The 16,375-nt window shown below is 37.0% G+C and overlaps 1 protein-coding gene across 1 annotated transcript in view; it reads right to left on the minus strand.

The window, feature by feature from the left end:
• The window catches only part of THSD7A (thrombospondin type 1 domain containing 7A), a 456,022-nt gene that overhangs the window by 15,168 nt on the left and 424,479 nt on the right, over nt 1–16,375 (minus strand). The window contains exons 17-22 of the mRNA XM_059074016.2: nt 13,873–14,026; nt 10,510–10,654; nt 9,023–9,138; nt 5,461–5,578; nt 5,065–5,210; nt 4,472–4,646 (exon numbers count right to left, since the gene is read on the minus strand). Of these exons, the coding sequence (XP_058929999.1) occupies nt 4,472–4,646; nt 5,065–5,210; nt 5,461–5,578; nt 9,023–9,138; nt 10,510–10,654; nt 13,873–14,026 (854 nt within the window). The remainder of the gene's footprint in view (nt 1–4,471; nt 4,647–5,064; nt 5,211–5,460; nt 5,579–9,022; nt 9,139–10,509; nt 10,655–13,872; nt 14,027–16,375) is intronic.

Genomic DNA, 16,375 nt, shown 5'->3' on the forward strand with positions numbered 1-16,375 from the left:
TCAGGTGCATGTATCCTTTTGAACCACAGTTTACTCTGGATATATACCCAGGGGTGGGATTGCTGGGTCATATGGTAGCTCTGTTCTTAGTTTGTTAAGGAACCTCCATACTGTTCTCCATAGTGGTTGTACCAATTTCCAATCCCACCAACAGGAGGGTAGGAGGGTTCCCTTTTCTCCACACCCTATCCAGCATTTATTGTTTGTAGATTTTTTGATGATGGCCATTCTGACTGGTGTGAGGTGACATCTCACTGTAGTTTTTATTTGCATTTCTCTGATACTTAACAATGTTGAGCATCTTTTTATGTGCCTTCTGGCCATCTGTAGGTCTTCTTTGGAGAAATGTCTATTTAGGTCTTCCACCAATTTTTTGATTCAGTTGCTTGTATTTTTGATTTGGAGCTCCACAAGCTGTGTAAATTTTGGAGATTAATCCCTTGTCAGTCACATTGTTTGCAAATACTTTCTCCCATTCTGTGGTTGTCTTTTTGTTTTGTTGATGGCTTCCTTTGCTGTGCAAAAGCCTCTAAGTTTAATTAGGTGCCATTTGTTTATTTTTGTTTTTATTTCCATTACTCTAGGAGATAGATGGAAAGAGATTTTGCTGTGATTTATGTCAGAGTGTTCTGCCTATGTTTTCCTCTAAGTTTTTAGTATTCTGTCTTACATTTAATTTTCTTAATTTTATTACAGAATTAAGAAAATTCTTAATTTTCTTTTTTTGCAATATCTTTGTCTCATTTTGGTAACAGGCTGATGGTGGCCTTGTAGAATGAGCTTGGGAGTGTTCCTTCCTCTGCAATTTTTTTAGAAGAGTTTCAGAAGTGTAGGTTTAACTCTTCTCTAAATGTTTGATAGAATTGGCCTGTGAAGTCATCTGGTCCTGGATTTTTGTTTGTTGGAAGTTTTTTCATTACAGTTTCAGTTTCAGTGCTTGTGATTGGTCTTTTCATATTTTCTATTTCTTCCTGGTTCAGTCTTGGGAGATTGTACCTTTCTAAGAATTTGTCCATTTCTTCCAGGTTGTCCATTTTATTGACATAGAGTTGCTTGTAGTAGTCTCTTATGATCCTTTATATTTCGGTGGTGTCCATTTAACTTTTTAAATTTCTAATTCTGTTGATTTGAGTCTTCTCCCTTTTTTTCTTGATGACTCTGGCTAATGGTTTATCAATTTTGCTTATCTTCTCAAAGAACCAGCTTCTAGTTTTATTGATCTTTGCTATTGTTTTCTGTGTTTCTATTTCATTTAATTCTGCTCTGATCTTTATGATTTCTTTTCTTCTACTAACTTTGGGTTTCTTCTTCTTTCTCTAGTTGCTTTAGGTGTAAGGTTAAGTTGTTCATTTGAGATTTTTCTTGTTTCCTGAGGTAAGACTGTATTGCTATAAACTTTCCTCTTAGAACTGCTTTTGCTTGTGTCCCATAGGTTTTGGATCATTGTGTTTTTATTGTCATTTGTCTCTAGGTATTTTCTGATTTCTTCTTTGATTTCTTCAGTAATTCATTGGTTATTTAGTAACATACTGTTTAGCCTCCACATGTTTGTGTTTTCTTTACAGTTTTTTTTTTTTTTTTTTTTACTGTAATTGATTTCTAATCTCATAGCGTGTGGTCGGAAAACTTTCAATTTTCTTAAATTTACCAAGGCTTGATTTGTGACCCAAGATGTGGTCTATCCTGGAGAATGTTTCATGTTCACTTGAGAAGAAACTATATTCTGCTGCTTTTGGATGGAATATCCTATAAATATCAATTAAGTCTATCTGGTCTAATGTTCATTTAAGGCTTGTGTTTCCTTATTAATTTTCTGTCTGGATGATCTGTCCATCTGTAAGTGGGGTGTTAAAGTCCTCCACTATTATTTTGTTACTGTCGATTTCCCCTTTTATGGCTGTTAGTATTTGCCTTATGTATTGAGGTGCTCCTATGTTGGGTGCATAAATATTTACAATTGTTATATCTTCTTCTTGGATTGATCCCTTGATCATTATGTAGAGTCTTTATTTTAAAGTCTATTTTGTCTGATATGAGTATTTTCTCCAGCTTTCTTTTGATTTCCATTTGCATGGAATATCTTTTTCCATCCCTTCACTTTCAGTCTTTATGTGCTGTGACCAAAAGACATAGACGGACTGAATGGATATAAAAACAAGACCCAAATATATGCTGTCTGTAGAGACCCAGCCATAAAAAGAACAAAATAATGCGATTTGCAGTGACATGGATAGACCTAGACATTTGTCATACTGAGTCAAGTAAGTCAGAGAAAGATGAATATATGATATCACTTATATGTGGAATCTAAAAAAATGGTACAAATGAACCTATTTACAAAACAGAAATAGAGTCACAGATGTAGAAAACAAACTTATGGTTGCTTACCCAGAGGGAAAGTAGGGGGGCATAAACTGGGACATTGGGATTGACATATACACACTACTATAGATAAAACAGATAAGTAATACAAACCTACTGTGTAGCACAGTAACTCTACTCAGTACTCTGTCCTGACCTATATGGGAATAGAATCTAAAAAAGAGTGGATATATGTATATGTCTAACTGACTCAGTTTGCTGTACAGCAGAAACTAGCAAAACATTGTAAACCAACTATATTCTAATAAAATATTTTTTAAAAAAATAGAGCAAAAAAGCCAGTATGGCAGTGGCACAAAAACAAAATATTGATCAATGGAATAGGATAGAAAGCCCAGAAATAAACCCATGCACCTATGGTCAACTAATGTATGACAAAGGAGTCAAGGATATACAATGGAGAAAAGACAGTCTCTTCAATAAGTGGTGCTGGGTAAACCAGACAGCTATGTGTAAATGAATGAAATTAGAACATTCTCAAATACCATACACAAAAATAAACTCAAAATGGATTAAATGTAAGACCAGACACTATAAAATGCTTAGAGGAAAACATAGGCAGAACATTCTATGACATAAATCGCAGCAAGATCTTTTTGGATCTACCGCCTAGAGTAATGGAAATAAAAACAAAAATAAACAAATGGCACCTAATGAAACTTAGAAGCTTTTGCACAGCAAAGGAATCCAACAAAATGAAAAGATAACCCACAGAATGGGAGAAAATATTTGCAAACAATGCGACTGTCAAGGTAATTCATCTCCAAAATATACAAACAGCTCATGCATCTCAATATCAAACAAATGAACACCCCCCCCCCCAAAAAAGAACAACAGAATTAAAGAAAGGGCAGAAGATTTAAATAAGACATTTCTCCAAAGAAGACATAAAGCTGACCAAGAAGCACATGAAAAGATGCTCCACATTGCTAATTATTAGAGAAATGCACATCAAAACCATTCCTGGGCATATATCCAGAGAAAACCATAATCTGTAAAGATACATGCACCCAAATGTTCACTGCAGCACAAATATCATAAGATATCACTTATATGTGGAATCTAAAAAAATGATACAAATGAAGTTATTTACAAAACACTCACAGACATCGAAAACAAAATTATGGTTATCAAAGGAAAAAGGTGAGGGGGAGGGATAAATTAGGAGTTTGGGATTAACATATACATAGTACCAAATATAAAATAGATAATCAACAAAGATCTACTGTACAGCACAGGGAACTCTACTTATATTTTGTAATAATCTGTATGGGAAAAGAATCTGAGAAAGACCATACACACCCACACATCTGAATCACTATGCTGTACACCTGAAACTAACACAATATTGTCAGTCAACTACACTCCAATATAAAATGAAAATTTAAAAAGATAGGCAATTCACTTCCAATCTTGTTCTTTTCTAGCCCACCAACACACTGTTGCCCCCATATCTTTCTTAAGGCCATAGGGTCATGCTTGACACTGAGGTTATTTTGACCTTCTATCTACCCTAAAGTCCTCTGCATCAAGCCCAAATTCCTAATCATTAACTTATTACTTCCTGCTATTTATTTCTAAACTACTTGATATACAACGTTTGATTTCTACATTTTCCTGCTTGTACCTCTGTGTCCAACACTAAATCAGAATTTCTTTCATTCAAACTTTTCTTCCATGATAGTATTTTTTCTCACTCTTGAATGGTAACTTATCTAGGGGTAGAATTTTAGCTATTATATCTAATAGCTAATATATTTTAGCTAATATATCTAGGGGTAGAATTTTGATACTCTCCCTGTCAAGCATAAGCCTAAGGCCTTAATTTCCATTCTTTGCGGAAGTTAAAACTCGAGGGGGGTGGTGAGTGTCAACAGAGGCCACGCAGGAGAATTGGACTTCACCCCCACCTGGCAGTAAGGAGGCAGTGCCCTTTCATCCACACTACAGTGTCTAGCTGTTGGCACAGATATTACTGAATGAGAAGACTGCTGACATCTCTTAACTTAGACTTATACATGCAACCCCTTCTCCACCCTGGTCCTGGTAAGGAATGGCCAAAGTACAAATTCTGTTTCGCTGTTGTTACCTGGGCAAGGCTGGGTGCAGGTTTCCTCAAGAACCACTTTTTTATTACCATCTATAATGGGTTCAATATCAGTACAGAATTCTTCATCCACTACCTTGCTGAAATCATCAGCTGACCCATCACTCACTACACAAGAAATATTCCTTGTTCTGGTCCCTTCGCCACACTGGGCATCCTGAAATGGAGGAAGAAATAACTAATTAGGAAAAAAAATAATTCATTAGTTAGCTCATCGCTTACAGTCATCTCTGCACCACTGATTTTGATTTATGAGCAGTTAAAGGAGCATTTGAACCCCTAGGGAAGAAGTCCTATAGGGCACTAGCTATAAAGCATAGCATGAACAATTTATTTGTTTTCTAGCCAAGGATAGGCAAATAAATTTTCATTAAAATGAATCAGTCTCCAAATGGTTTTAAAATACAGGACAGGGAGTGCTTGTTATCAAAACTAATTAAACAGTTATGAAATGGCAAGGTACCTAAAATCTTTAACAGGAAACATGCTATCTGTAAGCTCTGGAAATATTTCTGAAACCAAGTCTCTCCAGATAAAGAATACACACTTCCATACAACTTCTTGAGATTGTTTACCTGCACCTGGCATGCAGACCACTGGCTGTATTGCCACCGATAACAGGGCTTCACTGGGCAAGGCTTAGACTGTTCCATGAGGGCAGGGCACGGTCTTCCATCACCCTGATAGGGCTGGGTTACTGTTCTTCTTCGGATCATTTTTCCTTTAAGAGATACAAAGTGATACAACCACAGTGATACACTACAGGTGTGCAAGCACATATCTTATTGGGAGAAGGCATCAAAGACATTTCTTCCGAGATTAGAGGAACAAGTAAGGCCTAGATGTTTTGGAAAGAAAGATACCCCGATTCAACCTTTCTGCAGATTATCTGATGTGACTTAAAGCAAGAGGGACATTTTATTTCATATTCCTTGACCATCAGTCGAATGCCAAATAAAGCACAAACAAACCTGTGAGGCCACATGTTTGAGAACACTCTGACCAAGGAGACCAGTCAGAAAGCTGACAGTTCACAGGACATTCCACCATGCAGGACGTGTTCATCTGCCAGTTCTTCTCCAGGCCGAGCTGAAAGGATAGAGGTAGATCTATTTGTACTGATGGGAAGGCATGACCACAGTGCAGTGTTGATGGAAGGAGGAAGGAAGGGCAAGATTGGAGCGGGGAGGAGAGGAGAGGAGAGGAAGAATAAGCAAGATGCATAATAAAACCAAAAGATGTCTGCAGGACAAAGACCCAAACTGTTAAAAATATAAAGTGGTTCAATCCAGGAGAGTGGGAGCAAAAGAAACAGGATGAATAGAGGAGCCCATTTACTCAATATACTTATATATTGTTGAATTTTTTATATAAAAAATGAAAAAAGGAAGATGTAATCTCCAAATTAGTTGAATTTCCCTAAAGGAGGAATAAATAGGTGGAAGCACAAATATTTTCTATTAGCTAAAAACCAAGAGTATCATCAATATATAGATACATAATTGTATTTTGGGGATATTATTTATTTTTACATGTGCATGTCAGTCTGAAAAAAGAGCGAGGTTAAAGACTAACTGCCACTCAAAACCAAAAATATAATGTACTAAAATAATATAAAATAGTTTTAAAGTAAGCTACCTCTCTCAAAAGGAGGGGTGGGTCACTAGAATTTTTATTATGAATATTTTATATACATTTAGTTTTTGTTTTTTTAAGATTTTCTCTTCTAAAACTGATCTCAGCAGCTAACTGCGGTGTAATTGTTATTTTGGCATTAGTCTCTCATCAGATAATAATGTCGTGCATTTTACTGCATTAAGTAGCATTACTTAAGTATTCTACCTTTAAAATAAAGGATAAGATTTCAAACGCATCCACTGTATATTCAAACATTTAAAAAGTCAAAGGTACAAAGTAGCATTGAAATAGAAAAATTAAGAGCTTGTTAGGAAAGTGCAATTTTTTAAATTAGTAATCCTTGGGAATTTTCAAGACCTTTTTAATTTCTGCATGAAAGTAAGTTTATAGTGTCTAATTTATAGAGCAGAAAATGGCAAAAGAAAATTTTTCTGAAATGTTATGTTGCGGTTCAAGTACAACTCTTGGCTCTAAGTTACGCACTGAGAGAGGATCAGATCAATGATTTATGTACCAGATCCCTCTGTAAACACTCTCATTATATTCTCCACCAGTAATACTTGACAAAGCTGAGTATTTGGTATGAAAACTTTTACCATATCACTTAATTTAAAATTAAATTAAATCACTTATAATCACTGGAGATTAGAAGTTTTAAGGTGATATGATAAAAATGATGTGTTAAATTTAAGGTACCTAATAGTTTGATGGAAAAAGGTTTTGAATCACAGAATTCAACTACTACTGGCTTATTTATTTCACTAGAGGCTTAAAAAGGATGTCTGTTTACAGATATTTTGGGTACCCGGTAGTAAGACATTTCAACTCTGTACTACTTTTTCTCTTAAATTTGTTGTAGCTTCTTTTTCTCCTCTCTCTCTATATCTATCTACCTATCTATCTACCTACCTTTCTATCTATCTATCTATCTATCCATCCTATCATCTATCTAATCTATCATTTATCTAAACATATGTTCAGGGATAAAGATTAGGAAAGGAGAAACCAGTTATTAGGTATCCGGTGAATTAATGTCTGAAAAACCTCAAAGACAAAAGTGCTATATAAATGTTGGGTGGATTTAACCCTAATTTTCCTCTTTGTTGGACAGTAATGCCATCTTTTTTCTGGGCTGTTAGAGAAACAGCAAGAGTTAGCTATTGCTATTGCACTCAATTCAGGGTTTGCACATGTATTAGTAGGTAGGCAATCTACTGTTAAAAAAGATAGCCAGCTTTTCTCAGGGTTATTATTTAAGTCTACTGCTTTTTAGGGTGGATAAAATGGGATATGAGTTGTTTAATCCAATTCCTGCAGAGAGTAGCACTGCTCTCCCTGAATACAGTGTTTACTAAAATGTTATGATTTGAATCCCCGTCATCACAGTATTCAAACATTATAATATTTGTACATAAAAGGAAATTTATCTAGGTTCCTGGATACTTAAAATTATTTCTCAGGTTTTTACCCACATCTCACTTAAGAAATAAAAGGCCCTATTTATATCTTTGTCCTGTAGTCATGAAATATTTAAAAACTGGTCTTGTATGATTTGGGTTTAGCTTTCTAAAAGCTCTCAGAGCTATTAATAGTTATCTCATTCTGACCCAGGAGGACACTTAATGTGCATATGCAAAAAAAAGAGACATATTAACCAACTAGAGGTAGACCACAGAAAGCTCTCCAGCCTGTATATAACTATAATAATAACGTTCATTAATAATGTTATTTTTATAATTGTCACATCACTTCGATGTTATTAGTTTCAAAGCCAAACTGATTCAGGTATAAAATTTCTGATGAAATCTAAAGCAGTAACTGACTAAGTTATAAGATGACAGAGCAATTTATTAACTATCAACAATTTGTTTTCAGCACACTTGGGAGCTCTGTTCCCATGGACAGAGATACAGATAGTTAAATTAGGTCCACATGATAATATCAAAGATATCAAATGGATTAAAATATTTCCATCTTGAGTTTTTCCCTTAGGATTTTGAATAATTTACCGTGAGCTTATAATAACCCCTAGGATGTGTAGACGGAAGTCATGGTCCCGTGTCTACTGAACCCTAATGAGGTTTTAAGTTCCTCCCGGGTGTTGCAGGTCTACGGAGGCTGTTGCTTATCTTGGTTCATGTTTAACCCAGTGGCCTCAGATGCAGGAGGAGTCAAAATCTGTCAGGAATGTGAGTGCCCTTTTGGTCTGGAAACCAGACCAAATAACCAAAACCCAAAGTGTAGCTTCATGAAAGCTACCGAAGGACAAAGACTATGTTTTCTCGCGTTTCCTAAGGTCATACTAGAAATGATAACATTACTTTTGTAAATTGGAGAATTAACAGTTACAATTCTCTGTACTTAAAAGACACTAATGGCACACTCTAATCCTTTGTTTGAATTTCAAGCTCTCTCTTATCCAGACCTGAGTCTTAGACTCTCACAGCTGGGTATTAGATCCTAATATCAAAATCTGCTACCAAACCACATGCTATCAATGTTTTGCAACAGAGAGAATAAACGATGGCTCTTGGCAGGTGTCCCAGGCAACACAAAATTCATATGAAATTACAAAAGATGATGAGTAGTCTGATTAAGATTTATTGCCTTTATTCACCTTGATTACTTATTGTTCCCCAAGCACTTCTTCCAGAATAGGCTAATTAGCATACCTTGGGGCTCCAAGCAGAACAAAATACAGGAAATTATGTGTAGAAATCAGTAGTGTTGGACAGTGTCTCTTTTCAAGAGAGTGTTTAGCAGCCTCTGAATAGTGCCGAAAACATCTGCTGGCAACGAGCTGCATAAAGCGCCGGTCAGGTCACTTGGCTCAGCATGAATTGAAATTACTAGGGAAGAATTTACTCGCAAAGACATAACACAGCATCCCCTCACCTCTTCACAATATTTCAGGTTAACCGACTTGCCATCGCTTCGAACACAATCCAACATCCTTGTTTTCATGCCATTTCCACAAACTGCCTTCTCACTCAGCTGGCACGTACTCCAGTCTGGAAGGAAGGGAGCATATCAGAACAGAAGGCTATGTATGAACCGGATTTCAAATGAAACTCGGATGACCTGAATCCCATATTTAATTCACAACTGCTTCCTAAGCCCCGCAATCAATCATCCCACACGCAGAGCGTATGGGCCCCGGCTTTGAACATATCTGGAGTCAAATGGAAATGCTGGCATTGCACATCGCTACAGGGACTATTCCTGAGGCAGATGTCTCCCTGACAATCTTGCTAGCTAGCTGTTTGGTGATACTGTAGAAATGGCTGTGGCCTGCAGATCAAATGTCATTTAAAAACTTTTTTCCTAACGAAAGTAGAAATTTAAATTTCAACATTTTTGTTTAAGCAAAATAATCATAATTCTAATGGCTCGTACTTTAGGTAGTTATATCCAAATAAAACTATCTTTCACTTACTGTCCATACCGTAGAATACTGTAAAATGTATGCTTATTTATTTCAAAATCACTTTGGCCATATTTATTTAACTCCCTTTATTATATGTCTTTTGCAAAATAATTCTTTTATCTTTCTTTCCAGGGTAACATAGCATGCCCCAGAGAACTGTGATTTCATTGTGTCATGAAAGGAAACTGAAGAGAAAAACCTAAAGAAGCAAAAAGCCCATCTGACTGCTGTGTGTCACCATACAGTTTCTGGGGTTTATTTTGGTGTGAAAATTACTTGGGAAAAATTCCAAAATAAGCTTCAGTGTTGCCCTAAGTCATACAAACCATGAAAGTCTTCCTTCCTAGAGTATATGCCTTGATGGTATGAGATGAGGGTTTGGGAAAGAAATGGAATTTAGAATAAGCCTTTTTTTCTAAAAAACACTCATCTATCTTTTTTCACCTATACCTTTGATAATATTTATATCTCTGAAATGTTTATATTCTCTTCACGCACTTCTTGGCAAGCTTAAGATTGCTGATGTCTTTACAGCAGACTAATCATGCCTATGAACTGCCCCCACAGAAAGAATTGTTGTCCCAGTATTCACAGTGATTAAACACACTCTGAAGAAGAAAGACATCTTTCAATCAACTGATACCCATGGGAAGGTATCTTTTATGTGCACCTTCTGAAAGTGGGAGGGTGGCTTAAATAGGACCCCTTAGACTATTCACTGTCTGCCTTAAGAGCTAATGTTTGCATGATAATTTCATTCTCTATTTTGATGTTGATTAAAAATAAGGCAGATAAATATTTCTTTCATTTAATACGGAATTATTTCTGGGAGAGTAAGCAGCATGTCCAAAAGGCACGCAGATGGAGTTGAACAATACTTCCGGAACTGCTGCTGAGCTGACAGACGTGGGATTTGGCCTTTAACTCTATTATAAGGTGATGACTATTCACGTACCTGTTACATTATAATCATAGTGGAAGCAGTTTTTGTTCAGGTTACAGGGTTCCTTCTCAACAGCGTCAGGGCAGGCTCTTCCTTCATCAGCAGGTTGTCTGATGGGATCAGCTGACCTTTGCCGGAAACTGCTTTGATTGCAAGGCTGACAAAGAATAATATAACTCCTCAGAAAGGTGACTACTCAGCCACACAAGAGCTGAAGTATTAGGGAGAGCACTGGAGCAAGAGTTAGAACCTTTGGGACACTGGCTAACTTAAACAATCTCATAACACCTCAGTTTCTTCATTTATAAAATCAAGGTGTTGGATGAGCTTCTGATGTTCCTTCTAGCTCTAAGATACTGGGGACAGGGAATGTTGTCTGCCATTCCAGTGCACAAAGAATGTTGCCTGCTGTCTCAGTTCTACAATGATCAAGGCACCAGCCACTGCAGCTGCTGCAGGTGATGTGCCCTGAGGGAAACACGATGGAGAAAAAGAGGTAGCATTCTGTGCTTTGGATACTGACCCAAGATTGTTAAGATACATGTCTAAGGAATAATTTCAATGAGCCCAGATTCTTGCATCTTCCTACACACAGGAAAGCACTAAAGTCATTAACTAGAGATGTCTGTTTTAGTGATTAGCAGTAATCTTTTGATGTCTGACTGTATGTTCTTTCCCAGCAAAAAACTGTTTATCCTGGTTCCTCCTTTACCTTTTCAGAGCAGTTCCTCAGAGCTATCTAAAAGGTTGTCTCCCAGGCTATAATCCTCAGTAAGATCCCCGAATAAAGCTTAACTCGCAACTTTTAAGCTGTGTGTGTTTCTTCAGTCGGCGATGCTTAAGAGATGTGTCTAACCTGAAAAGATATCTGCACCCCCTTGTTTACTGCGGCACTATTTACAATAGCCAAGATATGGAAAAAACTGAAGTGTCCACCAGTGGACGAATGGATAAGTTGTAGTATAATTATACAGTGGAATATTATTCAGCCATAAAAAATGAGGATTCCTACTATTTGTGACAACATGCATGGACCCTGAAGGCATTACTCTAAGCGAAACGGCAGACAGAGATAAACAAATACTGTATGATCTCACTTATATGTGAATCTAAAAAACAAAAGAATAAACAAAACTCATAGAAAAAGAGATCGGACTTACAGTTACCAGAAGTGGGGGTAGGAGAGAAGGGAGAATTGGAGGAAAGTGGTCAAAAGGTACAAATTTCCAGTGATAAGATAATAAGTAGTAGGGATGTAATGTACAACATGATGACCGTAGCTAAAACTGCTGTGTGTTATACAGGAAAGTTGTTAAGAAACTAAATCTTAACAGTTCTCATCACAAGCAGAAAATTTTTTTCCTTTTTTCTTTTCATCATACCTATTTGAGAAGATGGATGCTACTGAACCTATTGTGGTAATCATTTCACAATATATGTAAATCAAACCATCATGCTATATGCCTTAAACATACAATGATGTCTGTCAATTTTTTCTCAGTAAAACTGGGAGAAAAAGAGCCTATGTGTCAAATATGACTAGATACATCACATCATCCATACACAAACACATACATATGGTCATATTAATTATTGTAGATCACCAATACAGAAATTACAATCTATCTATCTATCTATCCAATATAGCTGACAGGACCTGAAAAACGGTTTTAAGGGTGAACTTTAAATAACTAGTTATATACAACCTTTATTTTCCTAATGTGCACACATATATGCACACAAACACAACTTAGCACTAATTAAAAAGACTGGTTGCCATTCTCCTACTGGTACAGTGTTGTTTTGAAAACATTTGGTTACTAAGATCAGAAACAAACTTCAAATCTGATGCTACAGAATTAAATAGAATAGAAAATCATTTGCATATGCTTGCTAAACAGCTGATTTTTTTTTTTTTTTTTTGCGTTATGCGGGCCTCTTATTGTTGTGGCCTCTCCCGTGGCGGAGCACAGGCTCCGGACGTGCAGGCTCAGCGGCCATGGCTCACGGGCCCACCCACTCCGCGGCACGTGGGATCTTCCCGGACCCGGGCACGAACCCGTGTCCCGTGCATCGGCAGGTGGACTCCCAACCACTGCGCCACCAGGGAAGCCCCATGAAACAGCTGATTCTTAATTGCAATTTAACCTGTATCCAAGTCAACTGCCAGCCCTGTTTTGCCCCTGCTCTATCAGTTGGCTGCTAATCAGCATCTTTAATAATGTTAACACTGAAATAGAAAATATATTTCTCTTTGAAAACATGTATCTGTCCCATATTATATTTCAACAAGTTAATTCCACATTAGATGTATCTTTTCCATGATTTGATGCCATTCTGAAGTGTGCAGCTTTATAAAGGTGCACAAGGGTAAGCCAAATTTCCCACATCATCAGCCCGGTTCTGTTTCAAGGGACTCTCCCAGGGTCCCATGGAAGAGGCCCTACGGGCTGCTGAAATCTAGAAGCTTTGTGTGATTTGAAACTCTCAGCTGGCTTTCCAGGCCCAAAGAGACTCAAGAGTCAGTGTGTGGAAAGAGATTCATTGATGCACAGCTTTCTTCTTTCTACTCCCTTTCTTACCAGGATCTTTTGCGTTTGAGTGTCAATACTCCTGCTGCCATACCCCTAACTGTGTAAAAGATTATTCCTACAATTTAAAATGGATTGGGCAAAAAGCAAGGGATGATAATAACCTGACACCATTTAAGTATTTCTACTAGATTTTCATTCTTTTTCCCTTTACCTGGAGGGAATCATTATCACCACTGCAGTTTTTAACATGCTGTGAATTCATAAGCAAAGGTAAAGGCATTTTGGGACTTCCCTGGTGGTGCAGTGGTTAAGAATCTGCCTGCCAAATGCAGGGGACATGGGTTCAATCCCTGGTCTGGGAAGATCCCACATGCCGCGGAGCACCTAAGCCCGTGTGCTACAACTATTGAGCCTGTGCTCTAGATCCCACGAGACACAACTATTGAAGCCTGTGCGACTAGAGCCCATGCTCCACAACAACAGAAGCCACTGCGATGAGAAGCCCGCGCACCACAACGAAGAGTAGCCCCCGCTCGCTGCAACTAGAGAAAGTCCACAAGCAGCAATGAAGACCCAACGCAGCCAAAAAAAAGGCATTTTGTGCTGGGCTTAGGAGAATGGTGGAGGAGCATAAAGCTTGCAAGAGGTTGAGCTGTTCCAGTGTGAGTCCAAACGTTGCTGATTTTAAATGGCACAGTCATAAGAATGAAGTAGCCAAAAATACACCTTGCTTTGGTAACTAATTTAGTAACCAAGCTATTATTTTCTTAAAAATATTCTTAAAGCTTTAGTGGTAAGGAATTAAGCAAATTCTACATTAATAAATGGTTAATTGTCTCACCAAAGTGCATCGGGTCCACGGACCCCATTCAGTTATCACACAATCCTCAGGACATGGTAATTTGCACTCTCTAGAGCCCAGAGGCATCTCTTCTGGGTCACAGAGGTAATCCTCTACGTGGTCAGAAGGGCCATCTGCCGTGTTCTGCATGCATCTAGAAGAAAACATACCTATCAATGAAGGAACTGGGACAATTGAACAATGGCCAACCCATAAGGTACAAGGTTTTTCATAAGACATCACCATGGAGGTAGGGGATGGGAAGCTTTGCATTTAATAAATAAAATTCTCCAAACATAAAGACGTAAAAGGATCTCTGCCTCCCATACATAGTTGTATAGCTTATGATTTAAAAATCTATGCTTGCATATATCACCATAATCTTTTAAAGTTATAGCCACTGTGTATACACTCTGTGGACATAAACTATGTGTCTTCCTCTTAAAGGAGAGGGTCATTTACACCCATATATGATGCAGAAACTAATGAGTTCACCAAAGATATTCATAGATGGGTTACAATTTTGGAATATAATGCATGTTTTTCTTCTGAGGAAAATGGTGAATTCCATGGAGAAGGCGGATTCATATATGATGGAAGACAAGGCACAATGAAATCTCCTAGGGAGAGATTTCAGTAAGTGGTTTTGAGAAAGTAACTGACGGCATTTATCAAGTTGTTTTGTCATTTCAAAAATAATTTTAGCTTCCCATCTGCTGATAACCTTAAAAGAAAGGCAGAAGTGAAGAGACAATCATAAGAATAATAGCACAAATTCTCTAAACGTGGTTGTTGGGATCTTCCTATATCTTGACCTTTTTTATTGTTAGTTTTCTTTTTAACAGAACAAATTCAAACATTTTATTACATTTCATTCTATTGTAAGCAGTCTTAAAGGGCTCCTTAGTCATCTCTTGGGAATCTAGTTAATGTGGCTAGTACCAGACTTAACTTGTACTGTAGTTAATAATCTCTCAAGGCACTTTTCGAATAGAAGAGAAAAACTTTATCCCTCACTTGTAACTCAGAGAAGGTCAACCAAATTAATAGGTTTGGGAAGAGAACTTCATTTCAGGAGATGAAAAGGAAGGCTTGAGCTCTTAAGCCTCTCAAACCCATCACAATGTTTTAAACTGTTGGTTGCATTACATTACCAATTATACCTGGAATGTCAACTTTTCTCAGGGATTTACAATCAGTAGGGACAATGCATCTTCACAAATCTCCTCTGCAGAATCATGTTTCTATACAGTGCTGCTAATTTTAAGGGAAATGTGGTTTTCCTGTGGAGTGCATTCAGACTGGAAAACTAAGCTGTTGGTTATGTCTTAACTGGGTTTGTAACCTGGAAAAATATCCACACAAATACCCACCTTTGCATTTTTTTGATATTGAATAAATATATAAAGAGTAATCACAAAAATATGCAAATGTAGATAGACATTTATATAGTTTCATTGTTGAAGGAAAAAAAATTATAAATTTCTCTGGGAGAATTTTAGTTTCCCAGGAAAAAAGTTCTAGCTTCAGTGGCATTTTAAAAATGTTCTGTTGACAGCAGCTATGAGAGGACATGGAGCAGACGGGACAGTTCAATCTCCAAAGTTGGATTTGCTAAGAAAAGACTACATTAATGTGAGGCCCTGACATGATGTACAAGGATTAACTTGCAAAATTACCTATTGATTCAAAGTTAAGGACAGCTGTTCAATACTCTATTAAGTAGTTATGTGCATAAAACTTTGCTTTCAAAGGTATTTTCCTTCCATTTTTATTATACAGATAATAGATTCATTTTAGGAAAATCACAAGAAATAATAAAAATTCATTACATTCTATCAGAGATAACCATTCTTAACAGACTACTATATTTAAACGTATATTTTCATTTCATTAAACAGGAGCAAACTTCACCTACTATCTGTACCATTTAGGAAAAACATCAACACTACATTATAAAAATCTTTATGTGTTATTAACTGTATTTCCAAGACATAATTTTTAATGATTATATTTGAATTCCATCATTTGAATGTGCCACAACTGCTAAAAAACCCTTCTTGTTGACATTCATTCAGATTATGTTTTATTTATTTGACTTGGTATTAATGATACTTTTATCACTGTAGAATAGAATAAATATTTGGATCAAGTCTTGAGCCCAAAGGAAAGCACTTTAAGTCCATTTGCTTTCTTCAAATTCCTGGCCTTTTCTCCTTTCCATAGGAGAAGGGATTATGCTGTGAGAATACTGAACTATTTTAGAAAACAACCACCAAGTTGGAGGCCAAGGGTGGGCCCAGATGCCCACCACAGTTGTAGCAATAAGGGGATGCATTGCCTGCAGAAAATTCAAAAGCAACATTAGAAATAACCAAATCTGTTTGGTTTTTATTATCATCATGTGCTGGCAATTCTACAAAAATGTTAGTGAAAAAATATTCCTTCCCAGCAGGGTAAACCACTACTATTACTCAGTCTTTGATGTCACACCATCCTAAAA

Source organism: Kogia breviceps, chromosome 9 (genome assembly GCF_026419965.1).
Source record: "Kogia breviceps isolate mKogBre1 chromosome 9, mKogBre1 haplotype 1, whole genome shotgun sequence".
Classification (NCBI taxonomy): Eukaryota; Metazoa; Chordata; class Mammalia; order Artiodactyla; family Physeteridae; genus Kogia; species Kogia breviceps.